The 18,567-nt window shown below is 38.1% G+C and overlaps 1 protein-coding gene and 1 long non-coding RNA gene across 3 annotated transcripts in view; one reads left to right on the forward strand and one right to left on the reverse strand.

Annotated features, from left to right (window-relative positions):
• On the forward strand, nt 1–10,051 carry SMIM10L3 (small integral membrane protein 10 like 3). The gene is made up of 2 exons (XM_082772658.1): nt 1–8,399; nt 9,764–10,051. Exons 1-2 carry the CDS (start codon nt 8,214–8,216, stop codon nt 9,782–9,784), a joined length of 207 nt encoding a protein of 68 aa, XP_082628784.1. The 5' UTR covers nt 1–8,213; the 3' UTR covers nt 9,785–10,051.
• Nucleotides 8,413–18,567, reverse strand: part of LOC309884040 — a 21,664-nt gene continuing 11,509 nt past the window's right edge. The window contains exons 5-6 of one of the 2 annotated variants that reach the window (XR_014318543.1): nt 16,975–17,058; nt 8,413–8,584 (exon numbers count right to left, since the gene is read on the reverse strand). This is a non-coding gene — a long non-coding RNA (uncharacterized lncRNA). Of the gene's footprint in view, nt 8,585–9,813; nt 9,859–16,974; nt 17,059–18,567 lie in introns of those variants that run through there. The other variant, XR_014318544.1, reaches the window with a different exon arrangement.

Raw genomic sequence — 18,567 nt, forward strand, 5'->3', positions numbered from 1 at the left:
AGCAAAGATAATTCTCAGATATTTCACGTTAGTGAAGAAAACATAACAACTGCTGTAAACTAAAAGGCTATTTTTGCAACACTTGTATGTCCGTGTTCCCTCATACAGACGGAAGCGAAAATGACTTGTCATTTAAGCTAAATATCCTGAAAGCCAAGAGTCTGCTCCTGCCAATGACCTGGCAACCATTCCCTACCCAGCAGCTGGGAGCTGCGGAAGAGAGGTGTGGGCAGTAGCACAGTGCTCCTGCTGTTCTTGGCTGCTACAACAGCTTTTGAGGCCTTTGAGATACTGCACAGAAATAGAGCAGACGTAAAGATTGTCTAATTTATGTTAGGGTCCTGGGGAGATCCAGAATGTGGACAGATTCAAGTGCTGTGTAAAACTGCTTCTGATTATCCCACCACCTACCAATTCCTTCCCTGGTTCTTTTTTGCTCAGTGTAACCCAGATGGATGATTGGAATTTTTTACATGAAAAGGAACTACAGCGACATTTACAATCTCATTACAAAATAGCACAGAAAGATAGGCATGAAGGCTGTAATGGAGAAAACATTCACATTAGCAACAATTGCTTTTATGATCCTGCCGTGAGACAAGCAATCTTTTTATGTATGTTCTTTTCAGTGCTCCTCCATCTGATTCTTTTGGGATCAATTGTTTTAAGCATTGTCAAAAACTACTTAAGTCAAAGCACAGGGTATGCTTCAAGCACGCTTTAAATTTACAGTTGTAATTGGATATATAAATGCTAATATTATAAAATATGTAGATAAATATTTACTATTAGTCATTGAAAACAATATTACAGTTTGGATAGATAATGACAGTAATAGAGTCCTACAGTGTTTTTCCCACATGTTTGTATATCTTTATTCCTTCCAATATCCTAAAAAAAGAGCCTTTTGGAATTGTTCAAAATTTTCAGTTGCATTCCTAACTGATATCTATTTTAAGGTAAATATTCTTTACATGCTCTGGAAGACAAATTCTTGTGTGTATGCTCCTTGATATGATGACACGATACATTAATTATTCTATTATTAAACTTCAACATATTTAATATATGCTTCAATTTGTTCTTACATCATTTTTGCTTCACTCTAATTAAGTGTATTTGTTTTCAAAAAGAAAAAAAGTCCCTTACATAGTGCTATTAATGTTTAACACTTTGCATATATGTTTTTCCCCTGAGAATCAGAGAAGCGGACACAGGGAATACACCAAAACGATCTGACAACATAAATAAACGTAGAACCAAAGAACAGGATGAAAGACAGGACAAGGGAGCGAGAAGTTCATAACAAACAGCTTAACAGAAAAAAAATACTAGCTTGGTAGATATGATTGCTTTGCTGAGTTGTATATAGAATATTTACAGATGTAGTACACAGAGGAGCATGTAAAAAGAAAAGAATGAATGGCAGTAGCTATAACCAATTATAAATTTTTCCATAATTCTGATAAAGTTATGAATCATAAAGTCGAGGCTTAGATCAGTCCTAATATTGTTCCATAACCTATCACCTTGTCTTCTGTCATCCATTACAATTGTTGAAAGTATTTCTTAGACATCAAGAGGAAATCCTTATTTAAAATTGTTTCGGGTACTGCCTGAATATGTGTATTGTGTATGTGCTGGCACTGAAGAAGAATTATTATCCTTTGTGGATGGGGAGTGGCAGGGTAATCACACTGATGCAATACTGGAAAGTGTTAGTCACCATGACACAAAACATCAGCATTACAGAGACAACAATAATTTGCACTTTTATAGCATCTTTCATCCCAAACTATTACTGTCTTCTTTAACATGTTAGTTCGCCAATAAAACCATAAACAAATGCACAGAGAAGTAAAGAAGTACCAGTATACACACGGTACATACGAGAAAACACGTCAGTGAAAAAAACAGGACACCTAAGAGTGATTCATGGATGTGTACTACTGCTCCTAGATGACACTTCCTGCAGACACCAGTTCTGTTCAATTGCCTCCAGGAAATAACATGCTACAATATCTAAGTCAAAGTAAAAGCCTGTTTATGGGTAGCGTCAAAACTGTTTTTGGGGCAAAAAGCTGTAATCGGAACTCACAGCCACTTGAAATTAGGGGTTGGACTGAAGGAGTCAATTTTACATGAAGTGAATCACATGCTACTAAAGGGTGGAGTAAGGCTTTCAGCATATGCTGCACTCTTGTCTCTTTACATATTTGTATTAGAATCAGAAGAAAAACAAAGGAAGAAAACAAAACAAAACAAAACATACCACCACCACCAAAAACACCCAAAACAACTTGAGAGATTTATCTTACTGGAGAAAAATAGGGTTTCTCAGTGCTTTTTCATCTTACAATAAAAGCTAAAAGAATTGTCTCAAAAATTTTGTTCTTAAAGATTTTATCCTCATTTGAGTTGCTGGTAAAACTCAAGTGATTAATGATATAGTATTAGGGATATATAGTAACTGGTAGAAAGAAATCTTTATGCACAGGACTAGGGAACCAACATTTCCTCCTGGATTCTAGTTCCATCTGTGACATTACCTGCCTTTGTGGCCTGCCTGTCACTCACTGAGCCCCTTTGCCTTCCCACTTTTAAATCAAGATAGAAGGATGTATTCAAGCTGTTTGGAGAAGAGGAAATCTTCACAGAAGTTGGGGAGATATAGTAACATAAAATTCATATTAAAAATAATATAATCCACAAATAATCATCCACAAGTTTTAGCTATTCCAAGCAGACATTTTTGGCATGATTAGTTTCCTGAGCTTTGAAAAAAAACACAGTACTAGCATGTGATATGTACACTGTTCAAATATAGTACTCAGTCTGCTCTAGAGGAACCAAAGCCAGCAGTAAAAAAGGAACCACAGCTTTTAAATGTCAGCATTTGCTGCATCAGAGAGAAGAGATTAAAGGAGTATGCAAATAAAATGTTCATATATAAATCTCTAAATTAATAAGGAAAAGTTGTAAAATAAATGCATTGTATTTGTGTGATATTAGCATATTAGCATAGATGATTTAGCTGGTATACATACACGACACAAACAAGTCCTGTATTTTCTTTAGATAGCTTCTGACAAATACCTCTTCTGTGCAGAATTTCAGCTATAAAAACCACATAAGGCTCTGCATTCACTTCTGCCTCCCCTCAGGTTTAGCAAGCAGTAACAGACAGCGCTCACTACAGCAAGAGCTGCTGAAGACAGCGGGACTACACAGTAATCCCTGTATATGGCTGTAAGCTTTTTGGAATAGAGACATTATTATATATTTATTAACAAGACATTAGAACTCTCTTATTTATTTATTTATCACTGTAAATACCTCAGCAGAAATAAGGGAATAAGTCTTTTTGCCAACTGAAAGGCATCAAATTATGCCATTAGGTGAGACATTGCCGAAGTACACAGATGTGTAAACTAGAGATTCCCCTCATCTTCTACCTATGTTGGTATCAAGCATTTCACAGAAATGAGCTTTCAGATATTGAGGAAATGGGTAAAGGTTTAGCCATGACAGAAGTCCATTCAGCCCCACTAGTTATATTGCCTTCCACCTGCCAATTATTCTTCACATGAATAAAGACTGAAGGCTACGAGCTTTGACTTGGCTACCTGAACTCCTTTGAAAGATCAAGAGTTACTTTTGCTCCAGGCTTGCAGGCGTGCTTATGAGCTTCAGTAAAGCTAGGACCTACAAGGACAAGTCTTCTGTGGTCAATTTGCCCGAGGACAGGCAAAAGGTAAGAAGCCTACTTCTCAGCTGAATTAAAAACTTTTCTGGAAAACTTTTGTTTGTTTGTTTGTTTGTTGATTTTTGTTTTTTCCCAATGCATGTACATTTGTAAGCTGCTAAACTGCTTCTTCCTGTGAAGAGGAAGACTTCCCCAAATAAGTTGATTTATTCCGCAGTTCCTAAATATAACAATTACAAAATTGTCCTGTTTGCAGAACAATCTATGTGAACGGTGGCATAGGTTAATCACCTTCCTTCTGTTTTCACCCAATAGCAAGAGATGCAATTGGGTGCCTGGTGTTTCTGCGTACTTCTGGCAGCTAGCTAATTTGATATCCTGTTAGATTTTGCATTTTTTTAACTGACAAAAAACGCCTGTTCAAATGTAGTCTCGTGTCTTTTGAGCATTGTGTATGTTAGAGGACCAATGCTTCTCAGTACAAGCTCACTGCAGCGCTGTATGGTAACACAATAGCTTCTGCAAGAGTTATTCATATTGTCAGGAGCTTCAATTGCATCTAACTATGACTCAACAACAATGTGCTGTTAGAATCCGCAGCGTGTTGTACACCTAATTTTCTGAAAGATTTTGTAGAGAGGGGGCTCAAAATTAGACATCACAAACCAAAAGAGTAAACTGAACGCTTTTGTCAGCAGGGACAATAAACCCTCTGAGGGCCGCCTGGGATTGCAGAGTGCCAAGGCTGGTTGCTGCTGGGGAAGGAAAGCACGGCATCAGCAGACGGGCTACCAGAGCTGTTGACAAGTTTCCTTGCAGCCCTAAAAACCCACTCACAAGAAGAGGTTTGTTAGGAACCATCTGGCTCTTTTTTTCTTTTCTCTCTTTTTTCTTTTATTTTCTTTATTTATTTTTAAGTGAACTTTCAGTCCAAAAGAGCACAGAAGATTACAGGAACTGAAGAGAACAAAATGTTTTATTGTTTAAAAAATCTGACTTTTCTCTTTTTCAAGTTTTTGTTATGATCTCGGTCTTTTGCAATCATTTTGTTGTCAATTGTTTTTTTTTTTTTTTTTTTTTTATACATAGCAATGGATATAAAAAGATACCAGAAAGAAACTAAGTATAAATAACCCTAAATTCTCTCTCATTGAAATGCAAAGTGCTCATAGTGTATCTCTGCTTTTGTAGCTCTTACAGAGAACCTTGGAGACCCAATCACATGCACAAGGACTTTTGTGTTACACACCAGAGCGCAGAGACGTCCCTTCCCAAAACAGGCCTATCCAAAAGCAGATGAAAGACAGATATAGTTAAATATGGGGATGCTGTTAGGTAACATTGGTCTATGTGGTATGCACATCCAGGGCCTAATTTTTATTTCTTTTGGAAGTAAAGTATCATATAAGCGCTGAAGGAGAACAGAGAAATCTTTGTATGAGCATATGAGGAACTCCTAAACATAACAGATAAAAGTTGAGAAAGCTTCAGAGTACATTTTGAAAATGTAACAAGAGTAATGTTGACTAACAACATTTTTTCTTTGAATAGAAGAATAAATATTTGAATTCCTGAGGAGAAATTTTAAGCAGAATGAAATAAAACATGAAAGGACTTCAAAGATAAGGGTGTGCTTGTCTGATACAACAGAGAAAGGCGAGTCAGGGTTAGGAAGCAAAATGGAATGATGGCACTAAATTGATGGAAAAGGATTTCTGCAGCTCTCAGCCACAAATTGCATGTCAATAGTTTTGAACTTCTGCATATTAAAGTAATCTGTGTTTTATCTAAATTGAAAAGGAAGGATTTTACCACCATGACAGAGCTGAAATCAAAGGAGGAAGTGGGGGGTGGCTTTGGGGTTTATTTTAATTTTGAATAAGTAGCTAATTTCCAAATCCTGATGTGACAAAATCTGATGAAGCTCTTCAATTGGTATTCAATTGAATTATCTTTTCATTTTGCATTTCTTTGTTGGAAAACTAAAGATTATTTTATCAAACACAATATTTAATTAAATAATTAGATCCAAATCAATACCAACGCTAACTTGTTGTTATGACCTAATTTATTAATGATATTGCTTATTTTAGTGTAAAAAGTAATTTAACGTCAGTATTTTCTCTTGTGTGTCAAATTCTTAATCAAGATTTTGAAATTGATAGTGTCACAATTCTGTCAATTAACAACATGAGCCCAAACTAATGAGAATCTGACAGATACCAACTGATAAATACAACCTAATCAGCTTCCTGATTTAGTCTTTATATATCATGTTGCATTCAATATAATCTCAAAAAGCTGCTAAATGTCTTAGAGCAGCTAAATTACTTTGTGCTCACCTGCTAGAATAGATGGCTGCAGTACATATAACAGAGAAAGGAATGGAGACATTGAAGAATTTTAGTTAACTTGGAATTTCAGTTGCAGCACCTGGACACATCTTTGTTCCTGTGTCCTCAGTGTCTTCAGTACTAACAGGGTTATTAAAAACTTCAGATGTGGAGGAAAAAAAGATACAGCACCACTGTCTTCACAAAACAGCCCAGCTGAACTGATAGACATACTACACAGCAATAATACTACTGCTTGCAGAAAAAAGCATATGCCCATCTTTGGAAACCTTTTTGAATTGCAAGCTATTGCATTCACTTTATGAATAATATACATAACTTCAGTCTCTTTCCCTTTTTTTTGAATGATGTGCTGAAATAACCCAAGGGATACTTTATGAATGAAGTTGTGAGGAGAGTGGAGGCTATTATTTCATGTTCTCCAAAATGAAGATGGTGCAGGTAAGCCCTGTCTCCTCCTTTTAATAGTGCAGGTAGGCTCAAGAGACCTAGGCACAGAGATGTCAAATCATAGACATCACAGATCATAGACAGATCAATCCTGGCCTCAAAGGGGATTCTTCAGCTTTGATTAAAGGACTGACAAACAGTCCTTCTTCTGTGACTGAAGAGGGACCCAAAGAGCTTTGAATCTGCTTGGAAACCCTGGGGAAGATGGATAGGTATCTGATAAGGTGGGTTCTAAAAGATGCATTTTCTTTGATACTTTTTTGATCTGAATAAGCAGTGTTTTGCTTTTAAGAATCAGTAGGATAGTCTGAGAGAGCTCTGAGAGAGCATTTAACTCCACAGTCTGACATTCGGTCAGATCTGCTTAGATGACCGCAATGAGCTACAGCTGTCCAGAATCAAAAAGCAGGGAGTGAAGGAAGGGGGTCCTGGACTTCCACACACATAAGAGGCTTATCTGAAGGCCTGAGATCCAAGCAGGTTTCTTCAGATCTGTTCAGAAGCTGGATAAGATGAAAGAACTGGTTAAGGACAGCTCCAGTGACTGGTTCTGCCGTTGACAACCACGTTCTAGTCCCGATCAGGCTGCAGGGGCTGCCTGGTACCTCAGGCAGCAGGAAGGTATTGCGGTACCTCCTCACCTGCAGGACGGACAAGCCCTCAAAACACGCCGCATCCTTAAAATACTCCAGTTCCTGAGAGCACAAGCCAGTGCCTGTATTTTCCTTAATGGGACTGTTTACAGTTTCCAAACACAGAGTGAGTTTTCCAGGGGTTTTCCGCTCTATTATGTAGCTAACGAACAAAACAGCATTTCAGACAAAGGGACTGCAGATAAACCTGGGAGCGTGTCCAATTTTGTACCGGAATTTCTCCCTGTGCACCAGAGTGATTCTGTGGCAATACAATAATATTTCACGAAGAGTTTAGATCGATAGATTGATTTTTCTGTTTCACGTTACAGTTATTAAAAGTTAATTGAATGAAAACTACATAAAAGAGTTCTGGTAGAAAAGGGCATTTTTTTCTTGTTTCATTATCTTCATAAATGATATGGGTTGTCTGTTCTGGGGTGCTTTCCCCTACTGGCAAAGTTAAGTGTCATGATGATAATGTACCTCAAAGAGCTTCCTAGAGTATGACTAAAAAATGTTTAAGTGTAACCTATGAACATTGCTTTTAAATTCAGAACTGAAGTGCTGCCTTGAAAAGCATAAAGCGTTTGCTTGTGGAAATAGGTGGTTTTCAGCATTGATCGCCGAACTGCATAAAGCACAGAATTACAAAAAAAAAAAGGGGGGGGGGGGGGGGAGCAAAAATCATTATCAACATGGACAGCCCACTCATTTGCGTTGAGGAGGTTCAACGAACCAAGCCCTGGGGCTCCTCTTCCCTAGCGGCGAGAGCCCACCCGCCTGGAGGGGCTGTGAGGAGCCCCAGCCGCTCTCCGAGGGCTCCCAACACCCGAGGGCGGGCGGCGGCCGGGCTGAGGGAACTGAGCGGCCGCGCCCACCCCAACGGTCACAACGGCCGCGCGCCGCCCTCAGGCAGGCGTGCCCCGGCCGGCAGGCGGCGGCGGCGCGCACGCAGCGGCACGCAGGCGGCGGCGCGCACGTCGCTGGGCGGGGGGCTCCTCCCCGCTGCTGACACCCGGTGGCGGCGGCGGCGGCGGGGCCCGGGCGGCGGGGCCGGGCCGCGGGTTTATGGCGGCGGCGCTGTCCGCCCTGGCTGCCAGGCTCTCCCAGTCGGCCGCGGCCAGGTCGTACGGCGTGTTCTGCAAGGGGCTGACCAGGACCCTCCTCATCTTCTTCGACCTGGCCTGGAAGCTCCGCATCAACTTCCCGTACCTCTACATCGTCGCCTCCATGATGCTCAACGTGCGGCTGCAGGTGGGTGGGCGGCGGCGCCGGGCCGGCCCCGTGCTCCGGGCTGCCCTCCGGGGTGCTCCCTGCTCAGCCCCCGTGTCTCCGTGTGCCGTCCTCGCGTTTGTCCTCGTTACCGAGTCATCCTGGGCTTGAGGGCATCCTCAGCTTGGGTTGGGAGCGCTTCTGTTCGGGTGTCGTGTGCTCGGTGCCTGATAAAATGATTTCCTAATAAAACGACGTGTTTAAAGCCAAGAACAAGCTCTAGCAGGGAGAACGCAGGGGTAACTTTAACTCCCAATGTAACTGCGTGACAATGACAGGTCACGTTTAACGTCTCTCCTGGCTTCTACAAAACGGGGGGCTCCCTAAACAAGCTGTGACCTAAAGGCATTCCTGGTATCCCTCACAGGGTGGAAGTTTTATTGGTTTGGTGCCGAAATGAGAGCTTTGCTTTTAACATAACTGGCAACAGAAGCAGGCTACGGACATCTGGTGTAGCCAAAGGTTGGGCGCTCTCTCTGCTCGTAAACATAGCAGTGCTCAAAGTTTTGACGTCTGGCTGGTGGCCGAGTGCTAACAGATAAGGCTGCCTGCAGCCTGCGACTCGTAAAAGGCACGCTGGAGAGGGAAGAGGTCAAAAAGCGGTGCCTCATGTTTTTATTTTTGGGACGCATTTGTCCTGCAATTCTGAAGCTTAATATTGAGCCACGCTGCCAAAAATTACACACGTGGCATAGTAATAAGCTCGGTGGCTAAAAATGCCTCGCCTTTGCTTCTTATCTATGCTGCTACGTAATGGTTCTCTTGTAATACCATCAGCTTGTCATTTGGCTGCAGCATAAGCAGTGTCCTCTAACTGCCAGTCTGGCCGGTTCCCTTCGGGAAGCTGTTCACGCCACCTTCTTGATTTCCGGCGTTGTCTCTGACTGACTGCAGCATGTACTTCTGTTTACAGGAACATGACTTTAATATTTGCCTTTAACGTTAAGCCTCTAATCAGTTACAGTCTGTGTTTGTACTGGTGAGGGAAAATCATGCTGTTACAGAGTCAATCTTCCTAGCTGCTCGTTTGCTGACTCACATTGATGTTTGGTACAAACTCTTTTGGTAACATCAAACTCAAAGTACAGAATAAAGTTCATATTTGGCTACACCTCCTACCCCTTTAGATATGTTCAAAGCAGTCTGTAGGGTGACTTGTCTGTTTGGACTACTCTTAAGTTCTGCATTTGGGTTCCTCCCTATGTTAAAGAATTTTTGTTTTTCTATGTACTAAGATCTAGAGAAAAGATGATTTTTTTTTTTTTTTTTCTTGTGGGATGAGCTTAGAAAAAAAAATATCAGGGCGGGAAATTAGTGTAATAACATTCTGTATCCTTTCTCTGTAGGTCCATATTGAGATCCACTGAATTGTCACTTGTTATGCTGCTCGTACTCTATGCTGCGACTACAGTCAGTCACGTTCCTCTTCAAGCTCATTCTGCTGTGAAAAAGCAAAGCTATGTTTGTCTTCTCTAGGAATATGAAGGAAGAAGATTTAAACCCAGGAAGAGTATGTGACAGTGGCCCAGGTCATCACAAGGCTGCAGCTCACCTGACACGTGTACATTCCGTGTTGAACAACTCTCAGAATCATAGTAGCAGTTTACAAAAAGAATTATTTTATTTTAACATCAGGAATTGTTCTCTCTTTATTAATATACCTCCGCCTTATGTTGGCAAAGAAATGCCTCTGAGTTTGAGTGAATCAGCAGGGAGAAACTCAAGTCCAGCGGTTCCTTGGAAAGATTCATTTTGTCTGTGTTTTTCTTCTGGGGAAGCCAGGCTTGATGGAATTTCTCACTGCATTAATATTTCAGTAATGGGCTGGCTGGAGAAAGCTCGTAGTTTTGCTGCAGACTTTAGCTTAAGCTGCCCAGGAGATAACTTTGTATGTTTTGTACATGAATGGCTGGGAAAGTTGCAGTGTAATCAAGAACTGCAGTTTCTGGAATTAGAAGTGAGCAGCAGCATAGAGAATGAGTTGCAGCTTGCACTTCTCGAAGAGCTGGAGTTTGGTGGGCTTACTGATCTCTATTTTGTTCCAGTTGCCTCACTGAATGATTATGCTATGGGACTCTTAAACAACCAGAAATTGTGTATTTTTCTTTGTTACTTAATCCCTGTTACTTCAGAGCAACCACTTGGATATAAGACAATGCTTTCAAGTGTACAATATGTGACTACCAGTTTTCATGTCATACAGCTAGTAATATCTGTCCTAGCTTTTGCACTAGCAGGTCTCTGGTATGCAGTAGTGAAGGTAAAAACATACTAAAATTTTAATAGTTATTATTTTCAACATTAATAGAAACTGAATTGATTAAATTGGAGACAAGGTTGCAGTTCAGGTTTTAGTGATAGACAGCTGAAGTGAAATTATACTTGTGTAGTTGCTGGTAAAACTGTCTGTTGAAATAAGAGGCTTTTTTTTTTTTTTTTTTTTTTTTTTTTTTAAGTACAGAATGTCTGCCTCTGATTGGAACAAACTTAATTTCAACACTTTCTGGGACTTCTGCAGGTGTCCTGTTAACACTAGACTAGAACTCAAGTTGACTGTTTAGCACAGATCCTTTTGTTTTCTTAAGGGTTTGTATTTGCTGATTACTTTGGCTACTGTTTACAACCATTTCCAATGAAACTACTGCTTGTAGAATTGAATTCCCAGTGTGAAATCAACCATAACTAATGTATCAGTACTTAAAACACTTCGAATCAGAAAGCTCTTGGGGTGGTGGTCTTCAATATGGCATAATTCTCAGCAGTGTTCCTTTCAAGGGTGATACTGCTCTAACTTAAACAGGATCTCATGAGTTTTAATGGGCTACAATAGACACACTATAAATAATTTTTTAAGAGAACAATTTATTTCCTTGAAATAGTGATTGTTATCACTGAGGCATAATAATAATTTCTAGGCCTGTTGACTTTGGCTTTGGGACAGACTTCTGAAAACAGGGTTTGGCAAGCAATGGAGCAAGCATGTTGAAATCAATAGAGCTGCTTGTGAATAAGAAATTGTAGGAATACAATCCTGTGGACACGTAGATGGAGAAACTCATTGTGCAGTAGGTCAAAATTTGAACTTAGTGTCCAAAATTCTCAACAACTGACTTAGTATAGATAGGCTTAGTGCGCCTTAGTCTTTGGACTTCCCTAAAGAAGGAGGTATTGATGTGATGGGTTAGGATATGTCTTCAGCTAACTCTTCAGTCTGAGCTAAAAGTGGGGATTTAATGTGGAGTAAACTCATGCCAGTGGGTGACATATCACGTCATTTTTACTATCTAGCTTACTTCACTTTGGAAATGGAGTAAATGATGATGTTGCGTTCAGTTTGAATTGTATTGACCTGGAAAGCTAGTAGTGTTTCTAATGTTTGCTTGGGAGTTGGTATACTAGCATAGAGAAGTCCGTGATTATGAAGATGAGATGTTGGTTAGCAGTGTTATGGGGCAAGATACTGGAGGATATATTTTTTTCTAAGCCTTACTTGAGTACTAAAAGTAAGGTACACTACTTCTTGTGTTAGATGGCATGTTGTGTTTTTGTTATCCCAACTGGTTGACTATTTCTTCTGGATGTTAGAAGAGGAAAAAAGCCATTTGCTTTAATTTAAAAAATAGCTTTTCCCCTGGTGTATATTTTTATTAATTGTTAAAGTTCAAGACTTTTGACTACATGACGTCTAGTCACAAAACTACAGGAACTTCAAAATAATAATGCATTATGTATCTGAAGTAATTATTTTGACAGTAATAGTTTCCTTCTTGTCAAGCCGTTCATACTTTTCTCTCCCATCTCCACTACTGCAGTTTATCACTCTTGCAGTGGTAGTAACGCAAGCATTTATTGATCAAGATTGCTGAGGTTATGTGGTTCCCCAAAACACAAGAAACAAAGACATTTCCCCAAAAGTCTGTGGCTTATCTGAGTTATGGTGTCAACTGTTGTCTGTATAGAGTTTAACCCTGCTGTGTTTAACAGTTGGCAGAGCTGCGGGTACAGAAATGAAAGTGGAGGTTGGGGCTGGAGCCTGTTTAAGCTGGCTTGATTGCTTTAAAGAAATGTGCAACTGCATCTTTAATTTCTATAAGTAGCTACGCAGGTAAAGAAATACCATCTTCTGGTATGGTGAGGTTTCTTTGTTTGTTTTTAAAGTTGCACCCAAACATAGTCCTGAATCTACAACTGATTGCTTGAACTTCCTATTTAGAGAATCTGTTGGTATGGTTGTACCTGTATTTGCCTAGAACCTCCTCTGTTCACATGAAGAGTATGGCCTGGAAGATTCTCTTCCCTGTTGTACGTCATTTGGAAACCACGTATTTTGGGAACCATCGGTACATAAAAGAAAAGCTTGTAAGTAGTACCAAGTACATGTTACTAGGTGAGAGAAGTTGCTGAAGGCATAAAATCACTAATCCAGTTTTTAACACACTGACTCTTAATGGTGATTTAAAAAAAAAAAAAGAGGAAAAATGAGAGAAACCACCTGTTAATTAGCATTGAACTGTGTGTACAGTGGGGTGCCAAGAGCTGTTTTATTATTGATAAACTTATGCAGGTGGGAATCTTGGAATGATGAAATATCTGGACTATGTATCGCAGTCCAGATAACATAGTCCTGTCTCAAGCAAAATTTGCATTGAGTGGCCTTTAATTACTTATTACAGGATCACTTTAAATACAGATACAATACAGTTAAGTGACATGTTATTTTTTGTGTATTATATGTATATTGAATATAAGACTTAAAGAATGTCTTAAGTGAGTGGATTTAATCCATTTTTAAGATAGCTTATGTACTTTGCCTTGGATTTTATTGTTTAAAGCCTAAAAGGTAACTTTCTAACTTGAACATTCCTTCTGAAACTCAAATAAAGGATGTTGGTATGCTGAAATCTCATGTAATATACTGCACTTTAAGCATGGGGAGGCCACAAATGGGAAACACTATTCTTGCACTAATAGATCTATTTGACTAGCAGAGACAATGCTCAAATGGCTTTTTTCTTTTCTAGTGGGAGAATAGTAAACCAAAAGGGTGTCAATCCTTTGAAGCTATATATAAATCAAACACAGTACGTGGTTTAGGCCACTGTTCTCTCCACAAATGTTTCAATATCAACTCATCTCAAAAATAGGAAATGTCTCTGCTTAGAACCAGTTTGTATGGAATTTTGTGGCCTCTAAGTTCTATATGGAAATTGCTTTTCTGAATAAATGTGTTGTTAGGGTTGAGAATGTTTTTTGGATGATTTATTATAGTACAGAAAAATAACTTTTAATAGGGGCAAGGGATCTTTAAACTGAACCGGGAGTTGCCTTCTTATTTCCAGTTCCTCTTAAATCCTGCTATTCTACTGCTGCTGAAAAGGGGTATTTCTATTAAACAATTCTTGCTTTTTAAAATTTCATCAACCAGTGTCCAGATCCCTCCTGTACTACATAGGAAACTTGTGTTTCTGTCATTAGAAAACAATGAAAATACTCAATATTTAGAGAATTGCGTAATAGTTTCCCACAAATATACACTTAAGTGGAAATTTACTATATGGTGTATTGCTTTTTTTTTTTTTTTTTAAAAAAAAAAAAAAGAAAATATACTTTTAAATGTATGTGCACAGAGCTCTGCATGTGGGTGAAAATGTATTATCACAGTATGATGTTGGAATGCTTATGCAAACTATTATTTACTTCTTGACATTACAATGCAAAATTCAGTACAGATGATGTTGTAATTCTCAATGTGGTATTAGTGCAATCTTAGAAACTATTTGTATGCATTGTCATGCACCATGAGACAATTTTAACTGTAGACAGTTTTTAACCTCTTACTACTTGTTGTTTTTTTTTTTTTTTTTTTTACAACTGTAAAGATGGCACTTTCTTAAACTTTGCCAAAGTTTTCTTTTTTTTTTTTTTTTTCCACGTTTGCCCCTCCTTAAGGAGTGTGTGTATGCCTATACTAAAAGTATACATTCTTTTAATTTTTGGAAGAAGCAAGTCTCTACTTACTTCTCCAATATATCAGCTTATTGTCAAGTTGTTCCTTTTGTTTTTAATTATGGCCTGATCCTACTTTTGTTTTCCTTCTCTTCCCTCCACATCATTCTTCAGCATAAGCATATGCTGAAATTGTGTAATTTCAGAAATGCTCCCCTGTAATACATAAACTGACAGTAACCACATCAAGATGCAAGTATCCATAGTCTGTCATAAGGGTGTATGACGAGTGATACATCTGACAGAACAGTAAGTAGGTAGTGTGAGATATTTCTGCTTTTCTCAACAAAGCATTTGCTTTGATTAAAATCTAGTATTAAAGTTTGTTTACATCTGTTGGCTGAGAATTGCAGCTAGAATTTAGGGCTTATCAAATACATTGAGGTTGAAATTTAAGAAACAGTTACACTAGCTTCAAAACTTTGTTTTTAAGTCATACTGTGACCTTCCGAAAAATTCACATGAAAATACTCTTAATACTTTAAAACATTTTTTTTTCAAGACTGCATATTACAAAATGTGTCATGATGCTTGTTTCTGTGATGCACAGTCAATAACTGGAAAGAAAAACACTTTTTAGGATTTTTGTAATACTTGTGGTGAATTCCCTTTTGGTATCTCAGACTACAAACCCTCTAATCCTCAGTGACGAGCTGCACTTGACAGAATTTTCAAACAAACAACTTGTTTATGAAAATGTTAATATTTATGATCAGCTCATATACTCAATACCAGGACACAAACTAGTTGCTGGTAGTTGTTGTGAAATAAGAACAATATGGAAGTGCTAGAATGAAGCTATCCTTTATTACCCTGCAGTAAGTAAGCCGTATTACTGTGTACTTTGAAATTAATTCTGTATTGCATTCCAAGATATCAATGATCTTATTTTTTTTGGAATTTGTGGTACAAGATTCAGACCAAGTAAAATGTTACTTCATTGTTAATGCTGAAATCGATTTGAAAACTAATACATTTTTGAAAATGGCCTGAGGGACTTCCAGGAAAAAAAAAAATCTGCCTTGAAACGATCCTGTGTATTTGTGTGATCTCAATATAGTTATAGTCTGTTTGGAAAATCTCTTTTTGTGCAAGATCTAGATAGTTAGAACCCGATAGCAAAAATGGTTAAAAAAAAAAATCCATCTTTGCCAGGTAGAAATGTTCTTTTATTTTCTGCTTACAGTCAATTTCACCTTTTTTCAAATATAAAAATATCTGGATGTAATTAAGCTTTTGTTCCTAAAAATAGGTAAATCTATTGCTTAGTGCCTGGTTCATCAGTTGATGAGTGTTCCGTGAACTTCCTTTAAGATGAGTTCTGCTCCCTGCTGGTGACACTAATTATAAATGCTGACACTAGAATACTTTCTGTGAACTGTGATGTTACCCATGCAAAACAATTTTAGTCCATGGCCTTGGTCTTTGGCCTAATTATTTTTTTATTACAGTGTGGGAGACAGAGGAGGCTGGCACAAACCATTTTTGTGTGTGTTCCAGAGAAAGATGTTTACAACTTTGTATGTATTTTAGAAATTTATTATAACACTTTTGAACTTGTGAGTTTCCATAGTAAACTTGAAATCTGTTGTCCTAATGCAATGAATACAGGCTTTTGAATAAGAGTGCAGTCTAAGCTGCCAGGAGCCGATTGTGATGCTGCTTGCTTACACCACAGGAGGGAGTTAAACATCAGTCTTTTGAACATTTTCAGTTGTGGCATTGTTTTATCTTAGTACAGTGCATTTCAATTTATAAATATGCTGAATTTGACTTGTCTTATGGATTGTCACTGCAAATAGCTTAATGTACAAAATCAATACACAGTGGTAAATTACTGTAACTGTTTACAATTGAACTCTGAATACCGATTGGTGGGTTTTATCAAGCTATTTAAAACAAATAAAAATCTTTTAAAAAAGATCTTTTGTCTGTGCTCAACGGAAGAGCTAGTTGTGCTGCTCCTCATTCTGATTTTTCAGTCAGGTGTACAGATGTGCATATAACTTAAGAGCTCCTATTCCTGACAATATAAAATGTTTATCTCATACCAAACATTAAAAACCTCTAAAACAAGTGCATTTATGCTTGGCTTTGGAAATGTGGTAGCTGAGCTCTAGGCTAGCTTAATCATATTGCAACCCATGCTAATTGGTTGGCCTTCTTTTTACACTTTTTTTTTTCTTTGACACACCTTAATGAACCAGTCACAGTGAATTTAATTCCAAGGTATTTACTAACTACATCTAGTCTTGCACCATAGTTTCATTTTAGAAGAGGAAAGAAAACCATGATAAACATAGAAAATACACAGCAATTCTCTTGCATAAGTCAGGATAATACTGCTGGATGTTTTTCCTAAGGGTTTAAATGCTAGACTTACTGCTTTTGCTGACCAAAGTGATGCTAGAGGAGTAGAATAAACATTTATTTTCTGCTTGATGTTGAGCAGTAAAAAAAAATGTCCAGAAAACCTTCACACTTCAGATCTGCCTACTGAAAGCTGCTACTGGATGATTTATTCTGGAATCAAAAGACATAATTAACTTACGTTTTTTTGGTTGTTCTTAGGGTCCCTTGATGCCATAAGTGACGATACTGAGGAAACATGCTATTGTTATGTGCAGTATTCATTCTGAAAAGAAATTATATTGATATTGAAGAAATGGTTGATGCCTTGAACGTGAAATTCAAACATATTAATGATAAATGCTGAGTGTCTTTTCCCTCAAAACATAAATTTAATGTGAGAAAAAAGAAACGGGGGTAATAAATCTAATAGTCTAGGAGGTGCTGTGAGTTTTCAGCATATGGTTAGACATCCACAGTTAACAGAGTGCCATCAATTCTCTTTCTGCACTTCACAATAGATCTCTCATTGTAGAGGAGCACAGACCTCCTCTATGGGAATCTGAAATTGACAAAGGAACCAATTGGCAATTTAGTCTCATACATCCTTCACCTTTGCATTATGTTTCTTATTTCTTGTCTTTTCTGGCAGATATGATAGCAGCTTAAAATAAAAAATAAGCCAACCAAACTAAAATAATTCAACAAAATGATGAAATTATGCCTATCTCTTTAGAAGAAGGTTTTTGAAAGTTATTTGTTTTACCTTACGTTTTAAAAAAAAAAAAAAAAAGAAAAAAAGATTAGGATCTTGTCAAGCATGCTTGTAAAAGTACATTATCAGTATTTTGAGCCTTAGGAAGTGCTGCTTTTATTTGTTATCATAAATGCTTTCTATGCATATCAAAATGCATTTATCTTTAACCTTATAGTTCAAAGAAGAAAAAAAAATCAGTATTTCAGAATTCTTTCATGTATTATGCATTGTTAGAAGTATCCCTAAGGGCAAAGAACCAAAACCAACACAAAAGTCAAATGCTCCCCTCTTGCTCATTGAACAAAAAGCCAGCAGCAGTGACAAACAGGATGTTTCTGATACGCCTTTTTGTGTGTGTGTAGGGAGGAGGGGTGGGTCGGGCTAGTGGCTGGAGCCCTTAATCACTTAAGCTGGAAGTTATTCACAAATGACCCTTCTGAGCTCAGTGTTCCTGTCTGGCCTCTTGTAATAAAAAATCTTTTCTGCAGCAGAGCTTCCTATAAATTGCCTTTCAGATCTTAAGCCTTGCATTCCAAGTATGACTGCAAGCACGTATGACTTGTTCCAGAGTTAGAAATAATTATAACATTTCCAATTTCTGCCCTTTGCTCCTCTCCTACAATATAAAGGCATTTAAGATTAAAAAAAAAATATGATGAAGTAGAGCACCTTTCTAAGGGCTTGCTTGTATACTTTCAGGTCACTTTTAGGTCAGGTTTCATCTTCTGTTCTCTAGCTCCTTGCTTAGTGAGAACATCTGTACAGACTATAGCAGGCTTCTAGTCCTTCTCTGTGATATATGATATGTGTTCGCTACAATCTGTTGGTTGAAATAATAACTGTGTGGTCTGTGTTGTCACTGTCAAACATGATTTTCAGAGTTCTTCTTCACTTTTCTTCCTGGTTTATAATCAGGCATTTTTAGTTGGTAACTGTACCTTCTAAGTTCTATTTAGCTGAACTGTTTACTTTGCAATCCCAGCAATCCAGAAGTCTGTAGAGATTTTCATCACTGTATTTTTTTAAAGCTTCATCAAG

This window comes from Aythya marila (assembly GCF_965140915.1).
Source record: "Aythya marila genome assembly, chromosome: 15".
Taxonomy (NCBI): domain Eukaryota; kingdom Metazoa; phylum Chordata; class Aves; order Anseriformes; family Anatidae; genus Aythya; species Aythya marila.

Excerpts from the sequence above, each read along its gene's own strand:
- SMIM10L3 (XM_082772658.1), top strand. The coding sequence starts at position 8,214 with ATGGCGGCGGCGCTGTCCGCCCTGGCTGCCAGGCTCTCCCAGTCGGCC. Across the intron at positions 8,400-9,763 it reads TGCTCAACGTGCGGCTGCAG|GTCCATATTGAGATCCACTG; the intron begins GTGGGTGGGCGG and ends CTTTCTCTGTAG.